The sequence below is a fragment of the Periplaneta americana genome, chromosome 8 (genome assembly GCF_040183065.1).
Source record: "Periplaneta americana isolate PAMFEO1 chromosome 8, P.americana_PAMFEO1_priV1, whole genome shotgun sequence".
In the NCBI taxonomy this organism is placed as follows: Eukaryota; Metazoa; Arthropoda; class Insecta; order Blattodea; family Blattidae; genus Periplaneta; species Periplaneta americana.
This window is the reverse complement of record NC_091124.1, coordinates 19,964,048-19,991,384: the sequence shown is the minus strand read 5'-3', so window position 1 is coordinate 19,991,384 and position 27,337 is coordinate 19,964,048. Positions and strand designations below refer to the sequence as shown.

Here is a 27,337-nt window from a genome sequence, read left to right as displayed (position 1 = left end):
GTTTGTTACTACTGATGTGATTTTAGTCAGTTTGTATTATATTTTTGGTCCAGGGAAAATATATTTTACTATTATTGCCGTTATTTCCATTTTGAAATAGTCTACAAGTCAACAATATAAAACTGACTTAATTTAGAAGTTGGGATAGTAGCATTCATACCATTCAACCAATAAGGAGATTGGCCCCTACAATGCATCTGTGCCATTAATCCAGTCCCTAGCATCGTATCCTACCCCCGTCAAATCAATTTTTATTTTTATTATTATTATTATTATTATTATTATTATTATTATTATTATTATTATTATTATTATTAAATTCGATTTATGTTGTCAGCAAATAGTTGGGTAGGCTACATTATGAAGATTGATTGTTAAATTCGATATATTATACAAAAGTTATAAAATTCAATAAATTGGATACCTAGCATTGTTGCGAAGCTAGACAACATAAATAATACAGAATGCATAAACGTACAGTTTATAGTAGGAATTTATAAATACTGTACCACGAACCTTTCCAACAAAATAGTAACTGATTTAAGTACTCTGTTCAACAGCCACTTCTGGGGCTCAAATGCTAACGCGCTGGTCTACCATTCAGGCGGCCAGATCGTGATGGAATTTGTGAAGAACAAAGACGTTACAGAGGGTACTCCCGTTTTCCTCTATCAATTCACCATCACTCTCTACCTGTCACTAATTTCATTTGTCATTCGCAATAACACTGGTAAACACGATTTTGCTTATCATTGTTTTTTGATCATTACTTACAGATTTCGACACGCTGAACATGAATCCGTTAATGGTTTTGTCGTAGTGTCAATATTTTGGATTATATCGGGATATTTTATTTCTCAGAATACTGGTTTAGCAATATGTACATGTAAGTATTTATGTTGATATCCGCTAGGTGGCAACATGGCTCTGGCGTATAAATATCTGCTGGTGAAGCTCAGTCACGATAGTGGGTTCGTTATCTTTGCAGTCGTATATATCTTTGTGTTTAGTAGTTCTTTACACCATGTCTACAGGGCGGAAGTGCAAATTACAGGCAGACACTTTCTGCTATGTATGTGGATATTACATTGGACCAGAGCAAGTTAAATACACCACTGTGCCTGGAACAAAATTCTGTGAGGCATACAAGGCGTGGCCGTAGGTGACCTTGACAAGGCAGTTAATGCAACATCTGGAGCCGGATGACAAACCCAAACGAGTGGAATTCGCCAATACGATGCTAGACCGTCTCGGCGCTGATCCTGACTTTAGAGGACCAATCGCTTGGCCCCCGAGATCTCCGGATTTAACACTGCTCGAATTCTTTCTCTGGAGCTACGTCAAAGATAAAGTGTATGCCACCCCAGTCAGAGACCTTCGTGATCTTCGGGAGCGCATCATAGAGGCTATTGAGAGCATTCCAGAAGACATGCTCCAACGGGCTTGGCAAGAAGTCGTTCATCGCCTCGATATCGTCACAGTGACAGCTGGAGCTCACGTAGAGATATGGTAATGTGCATATCATAACTTGTTGAGTTTTCCTTTCATATGAACGTTACTATAGGTTTCTATCTTCAACCGTTTACCAGTCACATACAATTGAAATTAGGTACATTTGAGCGGTCTTCCCTGTATATTTTCTAAGTCATTCTAGGTCATAGGAGTTAACTATTTTGCATTCCTGTATTGTATTTGTGTATTTACATGTCACTCATGATTTATTGAAGTAGTGTTAATGACTGTCCTAGGTTTGAAACTGTTTTCATACAATGTTACAAATAAATATCATTTACTGTGTTAATCAAATTTAAATTGCTTACATCATACAAACTGTTGAAACTACAGAAAAACTGATGTGATATTCGTGATCAGCGGGTCAGAGTTATTGGTATAACCCTAAAAAATCAACATAAGCAAAACATTTATTGGAATTTTTATATGTTACAAATTAACTAATTTACTGCTTTAATCAAATATAAATTGCTTATATCATCCAAACCGTTGACACTATGAAAAAACTGATGTGATATTCGTGATCAGCGGGTCGGAGTTATTAATAAACCACTAAAAAATCAACATAAGCAGAAAGTTGATTAAAATTTGTTTACCAGTGTAATAAAAATATGCTGGGATGAAGTCTTAGGGCTCCGGGCCCTTGGGTCTTATCAGGTTACTCGTCTTTTTATGGGACCTGTCTCTATCAGGGCTGAGACAGGATGGCTCACCTGTCAGCATCGGATTGCCACCCAGGCTACCTCTCAGAGTTGGACAATCATCGCAGATAGGCCTATAGGGCGCACCATGGGCCAAAGCAAGCCGAAGTGTACGGACCCGGAAAGAATGCGAACTAAGCTTCCTTTGCTCGCTCCTTATCTCCGGTTGTATGTTATTTTTATACGTGATAGGTCAACTCCTCCACTTATCCTCTTGGATAAGTCTACTTATTACAGCTTTTATTTTTCGGATTTACGTATTTATTATATACTTATTTGATTAAGTGTCAAAATTTTTAATATGTTTTATTTAACTATGCAGTATCAGATTATCTAGAATCGATTAAATTTGTGATAGCGAGATGGTATTTGCTGAAATGAGGCCGAGGAATTGCCATGGAATTATCTAACATTTGCCTTACAGTTGGAGAAATCTCGAAGAAAAACCCTATGAGTTTTTCAGCCCAAACGGGATTCGAACCCTCCTTCTAAGCAGTTCCGATTCTTAAGTCAAATCGATGTTGAAATTTTTAGTACGAATACATTACTTATTATTAGTTTTTACTAAGGGCGATTCTCGTCTTTGAACTATCTCTTCTACCCGGAGGGTAAGTTAATCTATATTGATTTACCGTACTCTTTATGTTAAAACTTCAGCTGTTGAAGTTTATGATGCGAACTGAGGAAGGGATAATGGTAAATATTGAATTATACACTTTTATGCCTGTTTATATGTTAGGTGAGGATATATTATGTAACGTGTTTTGTTTGTGCCATTTTTATATTAATCTCTTTTGGAGAGTGGTTGGATCTAATCATAGGTGAGGGGGGTGAAATCTACAAAGTAGGACTTGTTTTACACAGCACGTACGGTCAAAAGACTCGTGCATTGGATTTAAGAGAAAATTCTGATAATGTAGTACATCTGTATGTAAAATATAATATATAGAGCGTTGGTACGTTAAACCAAAGGTCCCGGGTTCGATACCCGGCTCCGAAACAATTTTTCCCTCGAAATTATTCAAATCAACTTTACAGGGAGTTATACCTGAAATCTTGATTTGCATAATACACGTCACTGTTCGTTAACAGACAACCACAATTTAAGTCACACGGAGTTAGTGTGCACTCGAAGTTGGATGCTTGACGGTTGTCAGCCCACTTTGAGGTCTGTGGATATAGAGGGAAAAATTGGATCGGTGTCGGTTAGAGTTCCCGAGTAGCTCAGTGGTAGAGCGTTGGTACGTTAAACCAAAGGTCCCGGGTTCGATACCCGGCTCCGGAACAATTTTTCCCTCGAAATTATTCAAATATAATATTGCTCAATAAATCCATCTATCTATTTATATAGGCCTATTAATGAACAATAATGTTAGTAGGGCGTAGTAAATAACACTACATTAAATAGCATTTCCTTTAAGATAATATCAAGCACACCCAATCACACAACAATCTGCAAAGTTCTTGCCGTTCTTGGGCCAATGCGAATGCCCGTCGCCTCATTACAGAAACTGAAAAGAGTATGGTTGTTAAATATGCATAATAATTAAGAACTGAACAATTAGAACGTATACTTTAGTAGCAATTACTATAAAATATAGCATACTTATTTACTAACAATTCAGAGCATTGAGAAGGGTAAATATTACTGAATGCACGACTGTGAAGTCGTATTCCGGAGCAATTTTGCATGGAGTATGATCTTTACAGCGTAGTACAATTTCACAGCTCTATTATTGTAGGAGGACAGACATGGCAATTTCGGGGAAAGCGTTCTTTACTGAGCACCAGAGTATTTGGTTCGGACATTCTGAAAGTACTGTACCATTGAGGCAACTCACACTCGAAGCTTGTTGGGCAGGTTGGTGACACAGTGAGCCGCCGTGATGATGTAGAATTTGTTGACAAGTACTGCACCGCATCTGAACAATGGTTGTTGGTCCGGAGTCTTGCTACCTGCAAAAAGTAACATCGCCAATAAATACACTATATATAGTCCTGGTCAGCTTACTTCATACCCTAACGGTGAAACCTAACCATTTTCCCCCATTACTACATATGCTAGTGGATTGTGGTGATTTTCTAGTTTGCAGGTTGAATTTTCTTTTGCCAACTTCGTTTCGGATTTCCACACTGACGAATACTACAAATGATAGTGATTTTGTAACTGGTATGTTGGCAGCTAAGACAAATGTCGACAATATTTGTCAGTATTGGAGTTCCATGAAATTAAAATTGTACTAGATTTCTGAGCCGGTTACTGAAAGCTAGTGAAATTTGAACATACTAATAATTAATTAATATCAGTATTAATATTAATACATAATAGTTATTTTATGTGTTGTGTTGTGGTTATAATTCAAAACTATAGTCAGGTAAGTTTTCGGAGTTAGTACTAATAATTTCACGTGGTCAAACAAAATAATATATTTTTAGGTTAGGTCTCGTGAGTCAATTGTTTAGTCAAACCAATGAATTTCGTATTGCCAGATAAAATACTTGACATGTTGATCCCTTTCTCGTATAGTTTCCCTACGAAAATATGTTACAAATTATTGAATTATTTAGAATAACCTTCCAACATAAAGTACGGTAAGTAAATAAGTCATTTAGTATGTAGGATCGTGTAATAATATCCCATTCAATAAAATAAATTATATCATTAATAATAAAATAAAAACCTATAAAAACTAAAATAATTCTAAAAATAAATAAAAAAATATATCTAATAAAACAAATTGATTTCGCAAAAGTGGAATTTGACTCATATAATTCCTCAAGACGAAATAAACCTTAATATATTTCGTCTATTAGGGTAGATGTTGATAATCGCTGATATCTGGTAACAGTTGGCAACACTGACAAGACGGCAATATTTGCTGTTTAGGAACTGTTCTTATGTGACTATCGCTATAATGTGGAGACACCGAGATGCGCCACGGTCACCTCAACTGAACTCCGACATCGTGCTAGGTGCACCACGACTTCCTGCCCGAGATAGTAGTAGCACAGTCTAGTATATACAGTCGCGAAGCTCAATACGTAGTAAATATGCAAACATTAGGTAGTTGCTCACTACTAGGATCGCTAATATCGCCTCATTACAGGCAATGCAAAATAGTACCGTTACAGTCTATTGTTTCTAGCACCCTCAAAACTCAAGCTTCGTGACTGTATATAGTAGACTGTGGTAGTAGTATTTTATTTTACCTGACAGAGTTAAGGCTATAAGGCCTTCTCTTCCACTCAACGACGTTTCAATAATATACATGAAATACATAAATAGAAAACAAAACAACACAAAAGAAGATACATTAGAGATTACATAAAATAAAGTATAAAAGAGATCTTTCGAAACAAAAGGAATTTTTTTACGTTTTAAAACTAAACATCACATGATTAAGACATGTCTTATCAGTTAGTTATATTTTTACTGGCGCTGTAAACATTCGCATTTATTTTATATCAAATATATTAAAATATTTACGAAGTCGCAGTGGCAATGGGGGGGGGGCGGCGTTCATGAACGAGAACCAGTTGCGAGCTTATCTGGTTAACGAGAGAAATAGCTTAGAACAATAGCTGAATGGCGATAACAATTAAAGCACCTACACGTACACTAGAGAACAAGCTGCCTAATACATGGAATGGTATACTGAAACTTAACACTCCCTTAAGGAGCTACCGGTAGGCCTATACAATATTTTGCATAAAACGAAGCAATAATCGACCCAAGGTTATAAAATTTATATACTTCCTTTCGAAGAGAAATGTGTCTGAGAACCACTGTTGCAGATTTACGACACTGAATCGAGAAGTACATTTTCTTTCTATTTTCAGCTGTGTGTTATGACGTAATACCTTAGTGATATCATGACTTGCGTCCCTTCAGATTATCCAGTTGCTTACTAATTTGTTTTAATTTACATAATGCTATTTTCCATGCTAAATAATATTAACTTAAACAATACAGGGTGGAAGTGAAATAGTCTTGCAGATTTTCAGAGCCAATAGCTCGTGTTATATGTAACAAAATCTATAATACCTATCATATTCGTGGAAAGTTCGTAGTTTTTTTTTTTCAGAAAAAATATGTTCTTCCCCAGTATTTAAAACCTCTTATTCGGTAACTATTGCGAGTAGGATCGTGATTTTTGTCCATATCGATAGGAAAACTAATGAAGAATAATAATTTATCCCTCTGGCGTATTTCAATAGTGTGGACGGTTTTCGTGTAAATTTAATTTAAAAAACCACTAAATTAAAGCCACTACACTGTGTGAGTTGGTTGCAACACAGCGCCAGAGAACAGCTCATCCAGCGAGACACACCGAGTTCGTTGACCTCTTACATTTGTTGACCGAGAAGAGTGTGTTAGCGGGGATGTTGCCGGACTGCTGAAATTTCAAACTTTATTTTCTAATTAACAGTACATTTAATCACAAAACGTAATATAGGTTTCCTGTCCATTTTAGAGTACCCTATTGTCACTTTCAATCTGCAAGGTTATGTCACCTCCACCTTGTATACGTAATTTATGCAGCAGCGTATAGAAAAATTCCCTCCCTCCGTCCCCAGAGTCATCTTTTGAGATACCTATTGACAGGCGATCCATATCGAAGGGCCAGTTCAAAAGGGAAACAACTCAAAATTTAAAGCTTTGAGAAAACTGCATTTTGCTGTAAAAAATTCAAGGATCATTTAAATTACTCCAAATTCTGTTAATGATATTTCATATATAAAGTTCAAATTATAGTGATGTTAATTGGATTTTTCACAGCAACGTGACACTTTAAAATACAGTTGTCTCAAAACTTAAAATTTCAGATGTTTCCATTTTGAACTGGCTCGTAGATAAGTCGCTTTTTTCTTTTATCATATAGACTACTTTCTAGTTAGAATTTGCTGAGAAAAAAATGTTGGAGGGGACTATATTTTTATAACGGAAATGGCAATATACAGTTAAACTCACATGAATAAGGCTATAGGAACGGAATGGAATTTTCGTGAAGGGGACACTATGACCCAGCACTGCGACCTTTCATGATCTATTACAATAACCTCCCAAGCTAGGCGCACGTACCCAAGTTTCGAGCAAGCCACCCCACTCGTCCCTGGGCCAGCCCTCTCCGTGCGTCGCCAGCCGGCTTTCGGGTAATGGAATGAAATGATGACAGAATGGAGAAATGTTGAAGGAATGATGTAGATGCCTAATAGAGAATTTCGAGAAGAATCCCAACTGCTACCTTTTACACCACAAGTATCAGTCACTGTGGATTTTTCAATGAAAAATCCCAGGTCCGAGCTGGATTCGCTTGAGATATTCAGTCCCAATTGCTCAAATGGGAAAATGGAAATTTGTTTACTTTTAATCCCTTTCACGGATTTGCAGTGATAATTTTGCTTTTCCGTAAAAGTTTTCCTTTTGGCCTTAATTGCCTCATAGGGAGGAAATTCTGTAATAGTTGGTACAACCCTTGTAAATATTAAAAATAATGTAAGGAAAAAGGAAGTCCCCCTTGAAACTCTGCTTCAACATTTATTCCATTTAAACATGGCGAAATTTGAACCTGGATCTCCGGTGTAAAGACCTGACGCTGTAGCCGTTGCGTTCTATGAACGTGTAGTGCTGGTAGGGAGGTCATCGAGAGACGACAATAACTCTCTCTGCGTGCTGACCGCTCTTAGTAGTATGACTTACTTATATACCCTATTCTAGCGATCCAGGGATACGCTCCTAAGGCGGCATCCTTGCCACCTATAATCCTGTCAGCTTGGCTTAGTCCACATTTTTCATGCTCGAAGAGCTTCCAGTTCTGATGTAGAGTAGGATCTTTCGGAGGATTTGGAAGTACTGCAAAAAGAAACAAATACAAAAATAATAAGATAAGATAATATCCTGGACTTTTACTGCGTGTCATGAAAAGGGAAAGAACCCAGTTACTATTTGTTCCCTTCCGTTTTAAAACTTAACATTTCCAAACAACATCCTGGTAATTACAATCAAACTACTGAACAATGAAGACAGTTCATGTTGTGTAAGAACTTTAAATAATTCCTTGTGCATAATTTACAAGAACTTAGAAACAAATATTGTCTAAACAAGTGAGATAAATAGGCCTATTGCGTAACATATGAAGTGTCACCACATTCACTTAATCTATTCAAGATAATTCAAATTTCAAAGCATTACGTTAAATCTGCTTTTAACTATACAATTTCAAGATTATTTTTTATGAAAATGAAGTTCAAAATATATTACCTAGGCTTAGATGTATTACATGTTAATTCTGCACTTTATACAAATAAAAACTACGTCCCGGATTTTTAGATTCGAATTTACTCTTATTGTGTAAAATTAATCTTCAATTTTATATTTATGTTCAAATTGCATGGTAGTGAACATGATGAGAGATATGATAGGACATAAAAAGGTCTAATTTGTGTATGTTATATGTGTATTATTGTGCGTAGGTCTATAACGCAAATTTTAACGACAAGGATTAATTCGATCCAATGTACAGCATAAGACCCTGTGATAAAACGTCATTACTTTAAGTAACAAAACGCTGGAAACAAGAGCAGTAAATAATATATCAATTATGTCAAGGGAAATAGTAGATCAACATAGTTAACAGATACATGGTCCATGACGAATAGGACCAATATAATAATAAAATTTTCTATATGACTCACACATGAACATTATATTATAGAATTCAAGTCTGAAATGCTCTTAAAAATTTCCCATACAATAAAAGTCCAAATGACGAGATCTGTATGTAAAATATCCAGCCATTTTGTTTGTCTCGAGAACCTGTTGCAGGTCTGATGTAACTTGTAACTTGGCAGCCATTGCGCATATGTGAACAACGTAGAAATCATCTCCGTTCTAAATAACTCTTGTTTCGTTACATCACCATATTACATACACAGGCCTATGTTAATGCTGGGTGCGACAGTCTATAGAGTGTCAAGACCAACAGCTGGCCTCATGTTCATAAACCTCAGCAGAGGTGAACGATCATCCAACAAGTACAGGAATATCGTGTGATTAGTACGACGATACCCCCAGCCGTTATAACTGAACCGCGTAACAGAATTTCGCTACTTACCGTAGCTCCGAAATTCATCACGAAGATTTGTGTCACCGGTCCCATGCACTGGCAGAAATTTCATGAAAAATTTTGTTCATCCATAAAGACTAGAACCAGCGCTCACTCCGTAACGCGAGCCGAGGCATGAAACCTCAGACCACGACGCTACGGCGGAGAATATATTAGTCTAAGATAATCTTTTCAAATGATATCACGTTGGCATGCAGTTTAATTAAAGTTTACTCTTAATGAAAGTAGTTTTAAGGCCTTTTCTAATGGTTAAAATAAAGATTGCTTATGCTTTAGTTAGGTAATATTGAAGAGCCTTCACCTAATATATATTGTTTATTATTACCATACAATTGCCGCATTAAATGAAGTCATAATACTTTCGTCTCAGACATAATTAAATTAATGTTGCATCCTTAATGTAAAGAAATGGACTTAGTACAGTAGATTGATATTTAATGTTATGAAGGACAATTCAACGTTCATAACGGTATTTAGATGTTTATAACTTTGGTTACTGAACGTTTAAAAACATACAGTTTGCACTAAAGGAAAATAGGAACTTTCTTAATGTTTGCCCGTCACACTATGCGATACACATCTAAACCTTGGCCCAATTCTCCCCATATATCTATGGCTATTATTTCCACAACAGCCGTGATTCAATTCTGCAGTGTTCGGAGATTTCGAGGCAACGGTGGCACATAGGCGGAGTCTTTCACATGGACCCATAAAAAGAAATCACTGGGAAGTCAGCGTTATAGTATAGCAGTTTATATCTGCTCCATTGCGTCCCACCCATAAGCTGAAGTTTGCATAAGGCGAATGAGACGTTAAATATCTAGTAAGTTAAAATGTAAAAAACTGTGATTTGTTGTAAAATCACTGTAAAGTTTGTAATATTCACTCTCAATATAATAATCACTTATATGGGATAAACTGAATTTCTAACTTAGAACAAAGATATTGCGATTAAGTCTTCAAGAAACGTAGATATTTTGGCACCATATTTAAATATGAAGAGAATTACCGAAATTGACCAAAACTCAATAGCGCGTTCCTTTAACCACTTCCCTGATTAACCCGAGTTAACTCGGGTTGCTAACTTGTGTCAAAATTTATTAACCCGAGTTAACTCGTTTGAGTCCCATTTTCGCTGCTAAGTATTATATCCCGAATATATACGTTTCCATTCTTTCATTAACCTTTTCCTCACTAGATGGCTACAGAAGTTAGTGATATTGCTATATCTGGTGGTGTTTTTTGTACTTCTTCCTTGCGAGTGGAATTCTATGCTCATATAGCATTCACACACAATAGTGAGTAGATGCTAGTTAGTTTTGGCGGTTCTGTTTGTGTTTAGTGTTTTTTTGTGCTGTTTTGTGTAAAGATGGATCAAGTTAGTGATTCCGAAACTTTTGATCAGGAATATATTCCTGTAGAAGATTAGGAAATGAAACATCGGTATCAGAAGACGAAGTTATAGACCAACAAACAAATTCAGATCAGTTGATGTCGCGTCTTTTCGACAGTGGTTTGAATAGAAGACATCTGGCACCATTTCTTCTGCACCTCCGAGGTCCCCATTCCCTGAAATTTTGGCATTGTTTCTGATAAAGATAATTCTCAATTTTTTTAATTATTCTTTAATAATGACCTCATCAACATTATATTCGAGGAGACGATTCGGCATGCTAATAAGTGTTCACAGAATGCTGAAAATAATTCGTGGCAGCCTACTACAGACTCTGAAATACGTGTACTTTTGGGCATAGTGATACTGCAGAACATTATTCACAAACCTGAAGAACAGATGTACTGGTACAATTCTGTGGTGCCCGGGTAAAGGGGTATAAGTCAAAAAAATCGAAAAATGAGTTACGTACTCCATGATGTTCGGAAAGGCATATTCTATCATTGGGTGAAAGGACATAAGTCCATCCGGCTCAGAAAAGTATATATAGAGATGTGAAAAGGGGTATTAATCCCAAAAAGCTAATATTTGTTCGGGTGAAGGGAGATAAGTGTACTTATACCCATTTATACGATTTGGAATTGTACATACATGTTTGGTACTGAACTTATACCCTTTTACACAACTTCTAGATGAAGACACGTGTAGACCTGTAACACCGTACTTAACATTTACTGGCAGTTTGGCAAATATACTATATCACATAGCAAGAATAACAATATTTTTGCATATTTGATGCTGCATATATCATTCGAATAATTCATGTGCGGTACCAATATTACATTGTTTAATATCGAAGTATCCATTGAGAATTGATGGACAGGTGGTTCATGTATGTAAAAAGTGTTTCTTGGCAACATTTTATGAGACTATCTCTTCCTTCTAAATCGATACTGTGGAAATTCGAAGCCAGTAAGTCGCACAGCCTATGAACAATTATTTCATAACTGAATCTAAAAATCAAGTACCCCAAAATACTCGTAGATACATAGGCCTATCACACATGTGATACCCTGAAGATGGAGATGGAAAGACAGAAGTTCAAGCGTCCCTATTGCAATATCAAGATCTGGCTGATAAAGCATATCTTGCAAAATCTCAAGGCAAAGAATATGCAATCAGTGGGTTATTTTACGATGCTGTATCAATATCTCAGGTTATTTAACTTCTGAATGGAATGAAAGTGATAATGCTGGTGAACTGAGTACGAAGTTCAACACTGATAGTTACCCATCATTTTCTCATAGTGAACTCTTGTTTGGAGGAGAGTGAAATCCTCTTTTATCTTGAATTATTATACCTCCAACTGAGTCTTTTAACAATCAGCTGCAATGAGCAAAGAGGCAGTCAAAGTGACTGAAATGAATCAGTCAGGCTTGCTTCAATATCACTGGTCTACAGTAACCTAATTCGAGTGTGCTGATTACAGATCTGAAGTCTGTGTTTTCCTATCACGTCATAATTTTAAAATAATAACATTTTTTATTTTTACATTTTAATACATTTATATCCATTTTATTTATTTTATTGTGATTTTGCTACTGAAAAAAAAAAAAACAAATGTACCAACTCTAATTTGAGTGTGCTGATTACAGATCTGAAGTCCGTTTTTTCTATCATGTTACAATTTGAAAATAATAACATTTTTAATTTTTACATTTTTAATTACATTTAGATTCATTTCATTTATGTTATTGTGATTTTACTACTGAACAAGCACAAGTGTACCAACCCTAATTTGAGTGTTCTGATTATAAATCTGAAGTCTGTTTTTTCTATAACGTCATAACTTTAAAATAATAACATTTCTAATTTTTAATTATGATGTGTGACACTATGCCCAGGTCAAAACTGAGTGCTCTTGAACTCGAAGCTTGGGACACATTTGTACTAGTTCAACTAGGTTTTTAGGAAATTATCGAGCTGATAATTATGCTGAGCTAATATATGACATGCTTAGAGCATTTCAGAATCTAGATTGTTGCATGTCTTTAAAAATGCACTTTCTTCATTCACACTTCGACTTTTTTCCATCAAATCTCGGCGCTGTAAGTGACGAACATGGTGAGAGGTTCCATCAGCACATATCAACGATGGAATCCAGGTATCAGGGTCAATACGGTCCGAGCATGATGGTGATTTCTGCTGGTTCCTACAGCGATCAACCACATCCGGAAAAGCAAAGGTCTGAAGGACTTTTAACAAAGTTTTTAGTGCTTACTACATATTGTAAGTGTATATATCTTCGTATAAATGTATTTAAAATAATGTAATATAACAACTTACAAAGAATATATAAACTAAGCTCAGTTTATATCTCTGGCTTTACGATACAGATATTTAATGAATAGTAAGATTTAAAATCGTTCTTAGGAAAATATTTGGGGCTAAGAGGGATGAAGTTACAGGAGAATGGAGAAAGTTACACAACGGAGAGCTGCACGCATTGTATTCTTCATCTGACATAATTAGGAACATAAAATCCATACGTTTGAGATGGGCAGGACATGTAGCACGTATGGGCGAATCCAGAAATGCATATAGAGTGTTAGTTGGGAGGCCGGAAGGAAAAAGACCTTTGGGGAGGCCGAGACGTAGGTGGGAAGATAAAATTAAAATGGATTTGAGGGAGGTGGGATATGATGACAGAATGGATTAATCTTGCTCAGGATAGGGACCAATGGCGGGTTTATGTGAGGGCGGCAATGAACCTCCGGGTTCCTTAAAAGCCAGTAAGTAAGTAAGATTTAAAATTAATGTTACAGTATCATAACTCAAAAACCTGACGTGCTGTGATAAATCAGTTTATGCATCTGGAATCAGCGCATCAATGTCAGTGTACAACACTTGAAATTTCCTCAGTAGCATACAAGAAGTTTTTTGTAGACCAGTGTATTCTGACTTATAAAAAGATGCTCTCGAAATGAAGAAAACCACAGAACAAGGTGAAAGATTTCTCTGGAAAATTGTGAAGTGGTTAAAATTTACAAAGGATGTTGACATGGTATTGTTTAAAGAAACACTTGATATATCAAAAGATTTCAAGATACTGAATGTCAGGCGAAGAGGACAATCACGTAATCTAGTCCAGTTACCTGTTTCATATCAGGGTCCTATACGAATTTCTTGTCAAAAGAAGAAAGATTTATTGGACCTGCTGCTGCTCATTCCAAATGTATTTCATTCCTTTTACGCTGCACTTCCAACAAACTCAACAGTACGAGACATCCATCCTGACACAATCGAAGAAGTCGATGAAGATTTGTGATTTTGATGGTGTTAAAGAAAATGCTTATTAGTTCTTATTTTCTATAGTTTGAAAATGTTATCTTATCATTCCTTAGGTACACTGAGGCAGAGACTATTTTGAAAATAACATTTTATTGACATTGAAACGTCTAATACTATTGGCGTTATGAACAGTGAAATTTACTTTCTTTTTAAACTTTGCTTAATTTTTTTAATGCAGCTGTTCAGCCATCTTGGAACATTTGTGCAATTTTTAATAGTAATTATGTTTCATAATATGAGCTTTGTGTGTTTATTCTGTAAGATATATTTTGGGGTAAAAGGAGATAAGTTGTATGTAAGTTTGTGTAAAGGGGGATAAGTTGTCCAAACTTACTATAATATAAAAAATATGATCAAAATATTAAAAATAAGTAAATGTTCGTAATAGAACTTCGAAAGCATTAAGTGACGGACAAAATAACCAGAGTACATTGTGAAAAGAAACACACTGGGATTTACAGATTTGTTGCAAACTTTGTTTTTGCATTTTCTCGAAAGTTAAATTTAAGACTTATACCTCTTTACCCGGGCACCACAGAATTATTCAATGACTGCTACACCATTCTTCCCAAAACGCTCTCATATAGGAGAGCAGATACTAGGCCTACTGTCCAGAATGCAATGTGCCACTGTGCGCAATACCCTGCTTTCGAGTCTATCACACGACAAGCAACATTTAACGCCTTGATAACAGCACTGGTATTGTACCCCGTAAATTAATCCATAAAAAAACATAAGTTGGTAAATAGTTCAGGAGAAAATCAAAGTGGGACAACTACCAGAGCTGGAATCAAGGTGTACAAGATAACTCGGGATAATAATTCAGGTATGAATGTATGTCTATTTCATAGTGATTTTTTAGGTATGTAAGAAAATTAGTGATGTACAGTGATTCTGCACTAAAAAAAATATGACATTTTTTTCATAAAACTGGTAAAATATATATTAAAGGAAGAGGTTAAAATTATGAATTAAAATCCTATAAAATTTGTATATTTTCGGTTGAAAAATTGGAAGAAAGTAATATGAGTTTACGCAAGAGGCTGTAATTGCCAGAGCTGCAGGTATTCAACCGAAGAAGCTAAGCAGAGGCACCGATCCAAGCTGGTAACTATACAGAATGTGAAACGTATAACTTACATTCCATTCTATTTGAAGGTTCCAAGTCTTTAGAATGTAGAAAATCACTCTGCTCTAGTCTGGAATCGGTGCAAGTACAGTGGTGTGAAGAGCGCAGAGCAACGTCCCGGGGGTGGGCTGATCGAGATTGGGACAGGAAGGGGCGTCGATTCCACGCCACAGTCATCGCTGGCGAAAGGACAGAAATACTAGTCATAAACATGTCATGTATCGTTCATACAGTGGTGGTGTTGTTTAGTCAACTGTCCGAAGACAAATCTGAACCTCATAAGCGATACCAGAAAGACATCACTCACAGTGCAACTAAGCCAAAAGATAATGGAGTAGGGTGGCCAGTTCCTTTCCCCTTATAGTGGTGTATGGGTGTCTAAAGCCAAATATCGTGCCAGCTGACTCTTATAAACTGCGAAATCAGGTAATTAACATTCAAATATACGTAAATCATTTGTGTAATGTAAATTCCATGATCGTTTATTTCGGGGATTGAATCCTTCAAAACGTTCTGTCCCACGTCTCTCAACATTTTGATTCATCTCTGTAGGCTAGTACAAGAATGTAAACTATTTTGTATTATTTTATTTTGATAGGTGGTTTTTTTGACATTCGAATATATTTTCTTAATATTCGAATCAAATAGAGTAGGCCTAGATTATATAATAGTAATATGCGTTACAAGAGCAGTATGTTGAAGTTTTCATGTTCGAGGAAAAGTTTGAAAAAGCGAAACGTAGTTGAGAATTCCGAGAATTGAAAGAAATCATACCGCTCGTGTATCGTACATTATTTTGTGCGAAGATCGTTTATTACATACCTGAAAGAGGAATTTCTAATTATTTGCAATGAAATCTCCATCTTGGTTTCTGTTCAATGACGGCAATTTTGGAAAACAAAAATATCTATCTTCAACATTGTTGCTTTAAAATGTTTTCTGTGTTTACTATACTCCAGCAGGCCGTCATATACTTCTGTCTTCCCCCCCCCCCAGTCTATAAATGCGAACTTAAAACAAACGGCTTCCTTAATGATACATGCATCACGAAATGCAATAACTTTAGTGGAGTTGTAGAGTTTACTTAATTTTTGCAAATATTTAAAAACAATAATTAACAGTGCAATTTAGGTGAAATTACAGTTGTAAGTTTCCAATTTATAATTATTACTATATTGAACGTCTCTAAAAATATGTTAAAAGCCTAAAGCAGTAAAATGAATATGTCACTTAAGCGGTAAGAAGAGGGAAATTGTTATGTGTGTTCGGTTGGGAATACTGAATGTGGAATTTTAGACTTACCGCGGGTTGGTTTTGTGCGGAAACCAAGCAAATACGCACGATCTCGCACAAAAATATTTTAGTTCATAAGATAATTTTTGTTTCTTTAGCTTTCTCTTTACAGTTTTATAGATTGTGGTATATCTGAATTGTTGTGTCCTATTTTGTCTTTTATGTGGCAAGTTTGAATGTCCATGAACCTAACTGATTATTTTAGTTGCTTTTTTTTCCCTACCTATTCAGTGTAGTTCCTTCCTGGTTTGTTGGACTATTCCAATCTTCCCTTTAAAAACAGACTCTTTCAATTAATTCAACGTTACCGACTGTACCCTAATTTTAAGAACTTGCACATTGAATGTTGAGCTCTGTATGATTAATACAAAACAAACAAAACTAGAATTCCATCTACTACTTTTGAATAATAAATAAATAAATTATCATTTCTATATATTTACTCCTATAAAATTATATGTGTGTACGTGCATAAGAAAAGGGACCAATTCCCGGGGCACTTTTCGAGATAACTGCTAATAAAGAAAAATGGGCGAAATTTTTATATATTTTCGTCTTTTAAAGTTTTGTATTCTTCTGTGTGCAAATTAACCACAACATAAGTTACAAAGTAATAGGTAAGTTGGAAAACTGGAATTTTTATATTTAAGTCGGGACAAGGGACCAGTTCCCGCTGCGTAATGTTTTTCTCGTTACTATAAAGTATAAAGACAATCCATACAATAAAAATTATTCTATATAAACGACATTAAAATAATTATGTGGATCATATGTGGAGACTAAGAGGAAGGCGGAAAATAGGAAAGATTGCAGAATGATGGATTTGCAGCGAAAGACTTGGCCATGGGCAAAACACTTATATACAGTATGTATGTATGTATGTATGTATGTATGTATGTATGTATGTATGTATGTATGTATGTATGTATGTATGTATGTATGTAATCAACAGACTGATTGACTTATCATCGTAAATCTCCTTTAACCCTGTTGTTGATTATTTGTCGGTTGATTCTTCGGAGTTATATTTAAGAATTAAATGCATTTAAGTAGCATTACAGCAAGAACTCACCGATTTTTTCCTTACAAAAACTTTATTTACCATTACTGTCTAAGAGATATACGAACTTTCAACATAACAAATGGGTGTTCATTCTTTAATTGTCAAAATCTAAATCTAGGCCTACTCTGACGCAAAAATTATGTATGTCTCATTGGTGTATGCGCTAAAGATAGAGGACCAGGCTGTATAAACAGTTTCCTAACGCATATTAATTCTGGAGATCGGCGTTAAAATATAATACTGAAATATATGGTATACGTGTAATTTTCTCTTTAAAATAGGCTATTTACTTCAAAATATATCAAGTATTTAATATACCGGGACATCAAAATATGTAATATACATCAAAATACTTACTTACTAACAAATGGCCTTCCCGCAGGTTCATTGCCGCCTTCACATAAGCTCGCCATCGGCCCCTATCCTGAGCAAGATTAATCTAGTCCCTAGCATCATATCCCATCTCTCTCAAATACATTTTAATATTATCCTCCCATCTACGTCTCGGCCTCCCCAAAGGGAAAAAGTCCCTCCGGCCTCCAATTAACACTCTACATGCATTACTGGATTCGCCCATACGTGCCACATGTCCTGCTTATCTCAAATGTCTGGATTTAATGACAATAATTAAAATACTGTAATATGTAAAAGTATATAATTTAAAACTCCGGAATAAGAACCTCTTTCAGTGTGATTCTCCTACTTTTTTCTAGTAGCTACATATCGTCGTTGTTCCTGCAATAACTCCTATGTGACATATTTATCGATTTTCAGATTTTTGTTCTATTAAATAACTTAAATAGTGATACAGCAAATAAATAAAAATCTCCTGTATGTAATTGAGGACCGTTTTTGCAAAACTTGCTAACTGTAAAATTTGCAAAATTGAGATTTTGGTGGATTCGTTAACATAAAGCAGGCCTCTACACGATGTTAAAGTTATCTTAGTAAAATTGAATTATTTCTCTTCATTATAGTGTGTCAAAGTGTGATGGTTGCATTTGTAACCTCTTGTCTCCATTCAGTTTTTTGTCTCTCCTATAAAATTTAGTTTTTTCAGTTAGCAAATTTTGCAAAAACGGTCCTCAATTATATGACTTTGTTTCGAAAATGTAAGAATTCACAGTCTCCTATGTTCGGCTGCCTTAGGATGAATAAATGTGTTTTCTCTTCCTACTGAAAAATTTTACATTTGCACATAGGAGTTATTGCAGGAACAACGACGATATAGGGATAGCATATGTAATTACATAAAATTAGGAGTCCACGTCTGTGGAGTAACGGTCAGCGCGTCTGGCCGCGAAACCAGGCGACCGGTCGGGACAAGTTACCTGGTTGAGGTTTTTTCCGGGGTTTTCCCTCAACCCAATATGAGCAAATGCTGGGTAACTTTCGGTGCTGGAGCCCGGACTCATTTCACCGGCATTATCACCTTCATTTCATTCAGACGCTAAATAACCTGAGATGCTGATAAAGCGTCGTAAAATAACCCAATAAAAAATTAGGACTCTAGTTATTACATAGGCGTACTTATGTCGAAAAGGTATGTAAAACAAATAGGTCCCACTCTTACGATTACACAGAATTGAAGATTGAGAGAAATAAATTCCCCTGTGTTAGGTCCGTCCAAATTAACACTATTACTGAGAAAAGTAAGGAGAAATGTGTACTTACCAACGTTTATCCTTATCAACAGGCAGACGATGATAATTTTTATGAAACGTAACATCGTTGTATCGCCAGCCCTGGGGAAATAGAAAATAGCACCATTTAATTTACGACCGGCGAAGAATTCGAACACATTGATAGGACTTACTTGCAATTGCTGAAATATAATGGCTGTATATTGGACGATACGCTTTGGAACTGTGCTAAAACAATGGACTATTGTTCTCATGAATTTGCGAGAACTTGAAATGGCAATGTACCTCGAGTCCTCAATCAAAACGACGTCTGAATTTGTATCGAGCTTTCGCACATTGGAAATATACATATTATATGACTAACTCAACGTTTACAGACGTATAAATTTTGACGTGTTCCGTACACGATTATCCGATTTTCAGTCTCTCTATCTTCATTGAAACTATAAAATAGAAAACCTTGAAAGGTTTCTATAAATCTCTCTGGAATATCTTGAAATTGTGTTAGCGATATTGAATTAACTGGTTGATCTTTCCGTCTTTCCCTTCTTACAGCTTTTTTCAAATTTTCACGATCGAATGACAGTGATGAAACACGTGAAGTAATTTCGTATAATTCATTTCTCAAAATTTCTCCAGGGTTTAGTTCAGGATGTTCGTCTGCCATATGTTTCAGGTTTGCTTTTACAATCTTCAGCATCAGTCTCTTCTCTATAGAGTGCATGAGAATGTGGAGTCCACGTCGCCTTTAATAATTCCTACTCTTGTACCTTCGCTCTTGCATTACACTCCTTTCTCAGTTTCTTACAATCCCAATAATTTTTTGCTTTTGCTCCAGTTCTACTTTTATAATAAATGTAAACATTCAATAATAACTTAAATGACTCTTTTTCCGTAGGTTATAATTCTAGGTCCGTTGTCCATTTTAACTTTTAGTACTGTGTCAATTTTACTTAAAGATTTTGAAATGTTGATTTTGTGAAATGCTTAACAACATTAAGACATTGTTTACGTATTATGCTGCTATAGAAACATACATGCCTATTTTTATAAATAAATGATACAATTCGTTTAACTGACCAGCCTCAGCTTGTGGCTATAGTTCATGAGGTTCCGGGTTCGATTTCCGGTTAAAACACAGGAATTTTTCCTTAAAGGGGATTACAGTATTCCTGTGTTCGTCCATGGCCTGGAATTTAGGTTAAGTTTAGATTTAAGACCTCTCCTGGCACCACATTATCATAATCATCCTATCACATCATCGGGGTAATGTAACTCCGCCTTCCAGGCGCCCCAACCTCAGAAGTGGGTTACCACTAAGCCACGGCCAGGAGAGAAGACCAGAAATGTCGAAAAGACAACCTGGTGGCATTTGATTTAAAAAAAACAATTCGTTTAACATGTTTCCAAATCAGTCTTGAATACAGTCTCTAACAAATCACTCCAAATCAATATCAATATAGCGTGGATTGTGTACGAAAACAAATTTTTTATGTTGGCCCCATCATTTATAGGCTATGCAGAATTGTTATGTAAATAAAAAACATATGCAAATTAACATGACACATAAATATTTTAAGAAACACAGCTTCATGGCAAAATACTCACTTTTACTCAATTTATATTGTATTTTTGGTTCAGGGAAAATATTAGTCTTTTACATCACTTGTAAAAATACAATTATGTTCCTTGGATAAAAAATAAACAGATAAAATGTAGTCAAAATTATCTTATCCAGATCAGAATTCTTTGTTATTCCTCAATTTTTCTTGAATTGAGACCAGGTGGTAAACAGAAATAGAACTCATTACCGTGGCTCATGCAAATTTGTAATTAATTAATAAAAATGTGTAACTTATAGAATAATTAATACTTCGTATGTGCCACATGTATGTTCATATTTTTTTAAATTATTCCGTCTCCCACTTTTATTATTGATCATGAATAAACGCAAATCTGATTAGTCCCGTGCGAGGTGTGGGGGGATATCGATATTAGTCAATAGCAATTAATCTTACTTTCCTTACTTCTCTACACTTCTACCATTTCGTCGGTTTACATTGCAGCCTGCCAAGAGAACTGCGGCAGAATATTATACACTTTTTTTCCGTCGACATGAACTTTGACGACGCTGCTGAAGTAGAATGTCCATTTCCACAGAAACATAACTTTTACACAAGTATACTAATAGGATGACCAACTTCCATAGTAACACATATTCCACTCCCGAAATAATATAGGAATTACTTCAAATAAAATATATGAAATATCTCGTTTCAATTACCGAACTATACAGAGTGTTAATGAACTTATGTTACAATGTTTCAGAGTAGGAAGTAGGTGCTATAAGCAGTGGCGGCTCGTGGGTATTGAATTAAGGGGGGCTGCATACAAAAATAAACCAAGTAACTTACTTTATTTAAACATTAGTTCCATGCGCCTTATCTTGTAAGTTGTGATTAAATGAGACAGGCTCATGTTAGTAGATTTACTGGCATTTAAAAGAATCCTGCGGGACAAAATTCCTGCACACCGGCGACGCTGATATAATCCCTGCAGTTGCGAGTGTCGTTATATAAACCATAATTTAATTTTTATATGCAGATTTGAACCTTAGAAATATCTAACTGGCGATGTTGTAGTTGGTTGTATAATATATATACATGATACATCAACAAATGAAAAAAATAACTGAGCCAGGAATTGAATTCAGGATATTCAAGAGTACGCACCAGGGCGCTTGCCTCATTTATTGTGATGTTAGATGTTTCAGATTCCATTATGGTTTGAAAACATTCTAGCAATGGCTCCTTCTTCTCATGAACAACATTTACTGTTCTTATTTTAAATCCATCTTGTTGCCCCAGCTGATGAAATTGTCTTTGAAACACATTAATCTAATACAGATCGAGAGAAGAAAGCAGGGATATTGGATGAATTATCAAAAAATATGCGAGCCTTTGTATTTTGTTTAGCGGCTCTTTCCATTATGAGATTCAACTGATGGGCACTTAATTTCACATTTCTCCTGAATTGTTAAGGTACTGAACTGAATAGACTGTAAATATTGCACAGAATTAAACAATGTTGCACTTGTTATACTCACAACATTAAAGAAAATGTATTTAAAACTGCGCGCTACTGACAAACTGCTGCAAATTTTGCAGCGCCTGGAAACTCTGGATTCACGGCAAGGGGCAGCAGGGGGAGGGGTAAAACTAACGCGCAAAGCATCCGAGACGAGACTGGCAGCTCCAGGGGAGGAAGTGGCTTCACCTTATAGTCCTTGTCTCTGGTTTCGCTCTGGCAGCACCAGGGGAGGAAGTGACTTCACTAACGATTGCGTGCCATATCATTGAGAGCGAAATTTTTTAAAAAATTCGAGCCGCTAAATAGAGACTGTATAATAAATGTTTTTCACAACATAAAACGAGACAAGAGCCACAAATGTCTGGGGGTGCTGCAGCTCCGCAGCCCCTCTTCGAAAGCCGCCCCTGGCTATAAGAAAACATATTTTGCTTATAAACTGGCGCGGCGGTCCGAAATTTTTTCTTCGCCACTAGAGCATGCGGAAGAACACTCCTGATAGATAGGCCACACATCGTGTACGGAACACGCGCAAGACAACATTTGCTTGTTGCTTGTTTTATTTGCTTTTGTGCGAGATCGTGCGTATTTGCTTGTTTTCCGCACAGAAGCAATACGCGGTAAGTGTGAAATACCACATTCAGTATTCTCAACGTAACACACATAACAATTTCTCTCTTCTTACCGCTTAAGCGCCACATTCATTTTACTGCTTTAGGCTTTTAACATATTATTTTTAGAGACGTTTAACATAGTAATAATTATAAATTGGAAACTTACCACTGCAATTTCACCTAAATTGCAATGTTAATTATTGTTTTTAAATATTTGCAAAAATTAAGTAAAGTCTACTACTCCACGAAACTTATTGCATTCCTGATACAAGTAACATTAAGGAAGCCGTGAAAAAATCAACAAGATTCCAGATGCCGATGTTATTACTGCAATATGTTATATAAATAAGATTGTTAAAATATTAAAATGAAAAATAAATCATTACATAACCTTACCGTTTGTTTTAAGTTCGCATTTATAGACTGGGGGGAAAAAAAAGACAGATGTATATCACGGCCTGTTGGAGTATAGTAAACACAGAAAACATTTTATAGCAACAATGTTGAAGAAAGATATTTTGGTTTTCCGAAGTTGCCGTCATTAAACAGAAACCAAGATGGAGATTTCATTGCAACTAATTAGAAATTCGTCTTTCAGGTATGTAATAAACGATCTTCGCACAAAATAATGTATGATACACGAGCGGTATGTTTGTTTTCACGTTCTCGGAAATTAAAAAAGCTCAACTACGTTTCGCTTTTTCAATCTTTTCCTCAAACATGAAAACGACAACATACCGCTCTTGTAACTATATTACTGAGTAGACCTATATGTTTGTTATGATTTTTCTGGTATTAGGCCTTCATTTATTTTTTACTGGTCTTTCGCGATATTTTTTCACATTTGGATATTAGTCTACATTTTATACAGTACATTAACTATTCAAAGTGGCGGCCACCAACCTCGTTACAAAATTGACAACTACGTAATATGTTTTGCTGGACCCTTGTGAAAACTCCCTAAACTCTTTTAATGATGGCGTGAATCTTGGTCAGATCCTCCTCGGACTCCACGGTGATCTCGTACATGAGGCTCTTCACGTATCTCCACAGAAAGACATCTAGGGAGCTGAGGTGAACGTGGTGGCCATTGTTCAAGCCCTCTTCTACCAATCCATCGTCGTTCAAATCGGAAGAAATACGTCGACCACGGTATATATCTTCGTACAACCGACAAGCAGTCTTCTCATTTCTTCCAACTTTTCCGTAAATCAGAAGCATGCCCGTGTATTCAGCGAACATGTACTCCATTTCACTTCTGATTGGAATGAGAAATTATGGAAGCGCTTTATTACAGATTTACACGCTATCAACTCAAAATATAAATGAGTCAAGCGCTGACCAATCCACTTGCAGTTCCTTCAGAAACCCATTCAACAATTTCCACAATGTTTACTTTCCGAGCTGTCTAAAATAGAGTTACGATTGGCCTAATGCAAGTTCAGACCTCCTAGCGACGTCAAATGACACCTTTTGAATGTCGTACCCATTAGAAGAAATCTTTCGCAAACTCTAGCGGAGAAAGGAGAGATTTCCGATCACAGATTTATAAGTAAAATGAGCTCCTTATAGGATCTACTTTCTACCGTGAAGCGTTGTAACACGAGCTCATTAACATCCTGTACATCATGTAGATAAAGAAAGAGAGAGTGAAAAGTAGTAGTCAGATACATTTGAAGGAGTAAGTTCGGTCGGGGATTTACTTTTTATAAGAGTGGCATTACTGGTATCTTTCATCGCAATCAAATTCTTTAGAATTGTAAATACTTTATGGGTTAAAGCAAGGTCGCTAATTAAAGATTATGACCCTGGATAAATTAACAATCGCATTGATAAGTTTTCTCATATATCCAATGTTGGTATAACTTTATCAGGTGTGGGAAGTTACAGTCAACTCTGCGTTTGCTTTAACGACTGCACGAATTTGTGAATTTACAATTGTGTTACTTTGATGAATATTGTAAATAAGTTGGCGTTCATCTGATCAAAATGAAAGTATGCCATACGGTGCCTTATTCTCACTGCTTATTGCATACCAATGACGCAACTGCCATATATAAACGACACGTCATTGCGAAAATACAAATGGTACAATACAAAGTACGAAATTATTAGCAAACGCAATATAAGTAGGCTAATATCCTTGATCACATAGGCTACAACAGATTGATCATCCTAATGGACTTTGAAGGCAACCACTTTTATCAATTTCACTATGCTGCCATCTAGCGACTGCAAAAGAAGTCACGTTATAATCCTTATGAAATTGCCTTTTTGACAGTGAAGGCTCTGGTGGTTGTTCTCATTTTACGTTGCCATTTCATAATGGCCAATCTGATATGATCAGGAGTAATAGCCTACTATACGTTTCACCAATAATATCAACCTTTAAAATACTACGTACAAGAAATACATTCTTTCGAAGTTATTTTGAGCAGTTTTATTGTTATCAACTATTTACTTTGAATAGAGTATTAAACGTTCATTATACTTATGAAACCATTTGATTATTGCTGTTATAGTTAAAGACATTGCACCAGATCAATTCTCAGTTAAAGTGTGCTGATAAATAAGTGTAGTGAACCAGGGGGAGATGACTATCGGGGGAAGATGCTTATTTCTTTGTAGTTTCACATTCTTCCAAAAGAGAACGCAACGCAAGAGAATGTCTTCATGACCATTGAGGCAGTTGAATGTCTGTAGAGTGGAAGCGAACTCATTTTTCCGCGTATTCTTGTTGTGAAAAGAAGAAAAGCAAAAAAAAAAAAAAACGTAATTTTTCTGCTATAAAATAGCCTAATTGCAAAGGTATGTTAAAATTTTAATACATCCTTGAATTCGTAATAACTGTCAAACCTTATGTAATGGGTATTGTAGTAAAGGTTCTAAAGTTTGTATTGTTAACAACCAACGACCTTGTTCCGCCATCTTAGATTGCGTCACAGCACTATGCATCTTACCGCGATACTTGGGGAAGATGTTAACTTTTTTCGGGGTAAGATGGCAACTTGTTGCAAGAGTTTTATTTTTTGTTTTACTGCAGGGAATGCGTAAACATTACGTAAAGTCTCTGATAGAGGTCAGTGGATTGAGGACAGTCTTCAACTTGCTATTAAACATATTAGAACAGGGGGTGTGAACTGTTTTAGAGCATCGCAAGCATACGGGATTCCTTACAGTACCTTTAAACAGCGCCTAGAAAGAATGATGACAAAAAATGTATTGGATTAAATTCATTGTGTGCAAGAAGTAATTTCACGAGTTCTGCACACGAAAATAAAATCTGTGCAATGACTGTGTTGCTAAGTAGTGATAAATGAGTGAGAAAGTGTCCATGAGCTTTAGATTACATCATTTTTGTTATATACATGTATAAAACCAAGTTAAGGTAAAGTACATGTATTAGTAAACGCGTTAATTGCATTTGCCATCTTATCCGACTATCGGGGAAAAATGCCTACAGTATAGGTAAGAAGAAAACCTGTAGCTATAAATAAGAATAATTAATGTTTTCTGTTTTGTACCAAAAATATAGTTTCAAAATACCTTCCAGACTCTGATATTTGAATATGAAATTAAAAACTAAATGAACATTATCATAAATTTTCAATCAAAGAAAAAGTTAGACATCTTCCCCCGATCCACTCTAATTAGACTTTTCTCTTATAAGAACAACTTTCAAAATAGTTAAGTGGAAACTATTATTGTTTGGGGTGGAAGTACAAAAATTAATCTTAGTCCGTTAAATTTACTACAAAAACGAATAATTAAAATTTGTTTGAAGAAACGTTTCGATTATCCAACTAAATTAATTTATTCTGAATTTAATGTATTTAATATTGAACAAATTTATAAGTATACGCTGTTAAGATTTTATCATAAAAATCGTAATAAGTTTGTATTACAGACACACAATTATGACACAAGACGAAATATTAATTCAACATTAGTAGAACCTAAATGTCTCACATCTGCTGGTCTAAAGCATAGCATAAATTTTGGCCCTCGGTTGTACAATGCTTTAACTAAATTACACCCAGAACTTCTAACATGTAACCCACTAACATATAACAAGAAAATTAGAAACGTGTTAATATCTTCAATTTGATTAAATAAATTTATAGCCTATGTGTATGAATTAATCAACCTATATTATATTTGTATTCTATAATTTTGAAATATATATGAGTCCTACTTTTCACGTGCGATATTATTCTTCTATAGTGTTAATATTATATTATATAATTCCATTGCCGCTGTAATCATATTTTAGTTCCTATTTTATTTTACTTATTTATTTTTTTTTTTTTATTTTAATATTATATCTGAACTGCGACCGAGCACGAGCGCTGCTCATTCGGTCTCAAATTTTGTTAATACTACTCTATCTTCTTTTTATATTGCTTGTATTATTTTATTTGTAT

The 27,337-nt window shown here is 35.5% G+C and overlaps 1 protein-coding gene across 1 annotated transcript in view; it reads right to left on the bottom strand.

Moving 5' to 3' along the window:
- LOC138704533 (venom protease-like) overlaps positions 1-27,337 on the bottom strand; it is a 58,196-nt gene that overhangs the window by 16,280 nt on the left and 14,579 nt on the right. The window contains exons 2-5 of the mRNA XM_069832517.1: positions 19,244-19,314; positions 15,225-15,392; positions 7,915-8,067; positions 4,055-4,169 (exon numbers count right to left, since the gene is read on the bottom strand). Coding sequence (XP_069688618.1) covers positions 4,055-4,169; positions 7,915-8,067; positions 15,225-15,392; positions 19,244-19,298 — 491 coding nt within the window. The 5' untranslated portion in view covers positions 19,299-19,314. The remainder of the gene's footprint in view (positions 1-4,054; positions 4,170-7,914; positions 8,068-15,224; positions 15,393-19,243; positions 19,315-27,337) is intronic.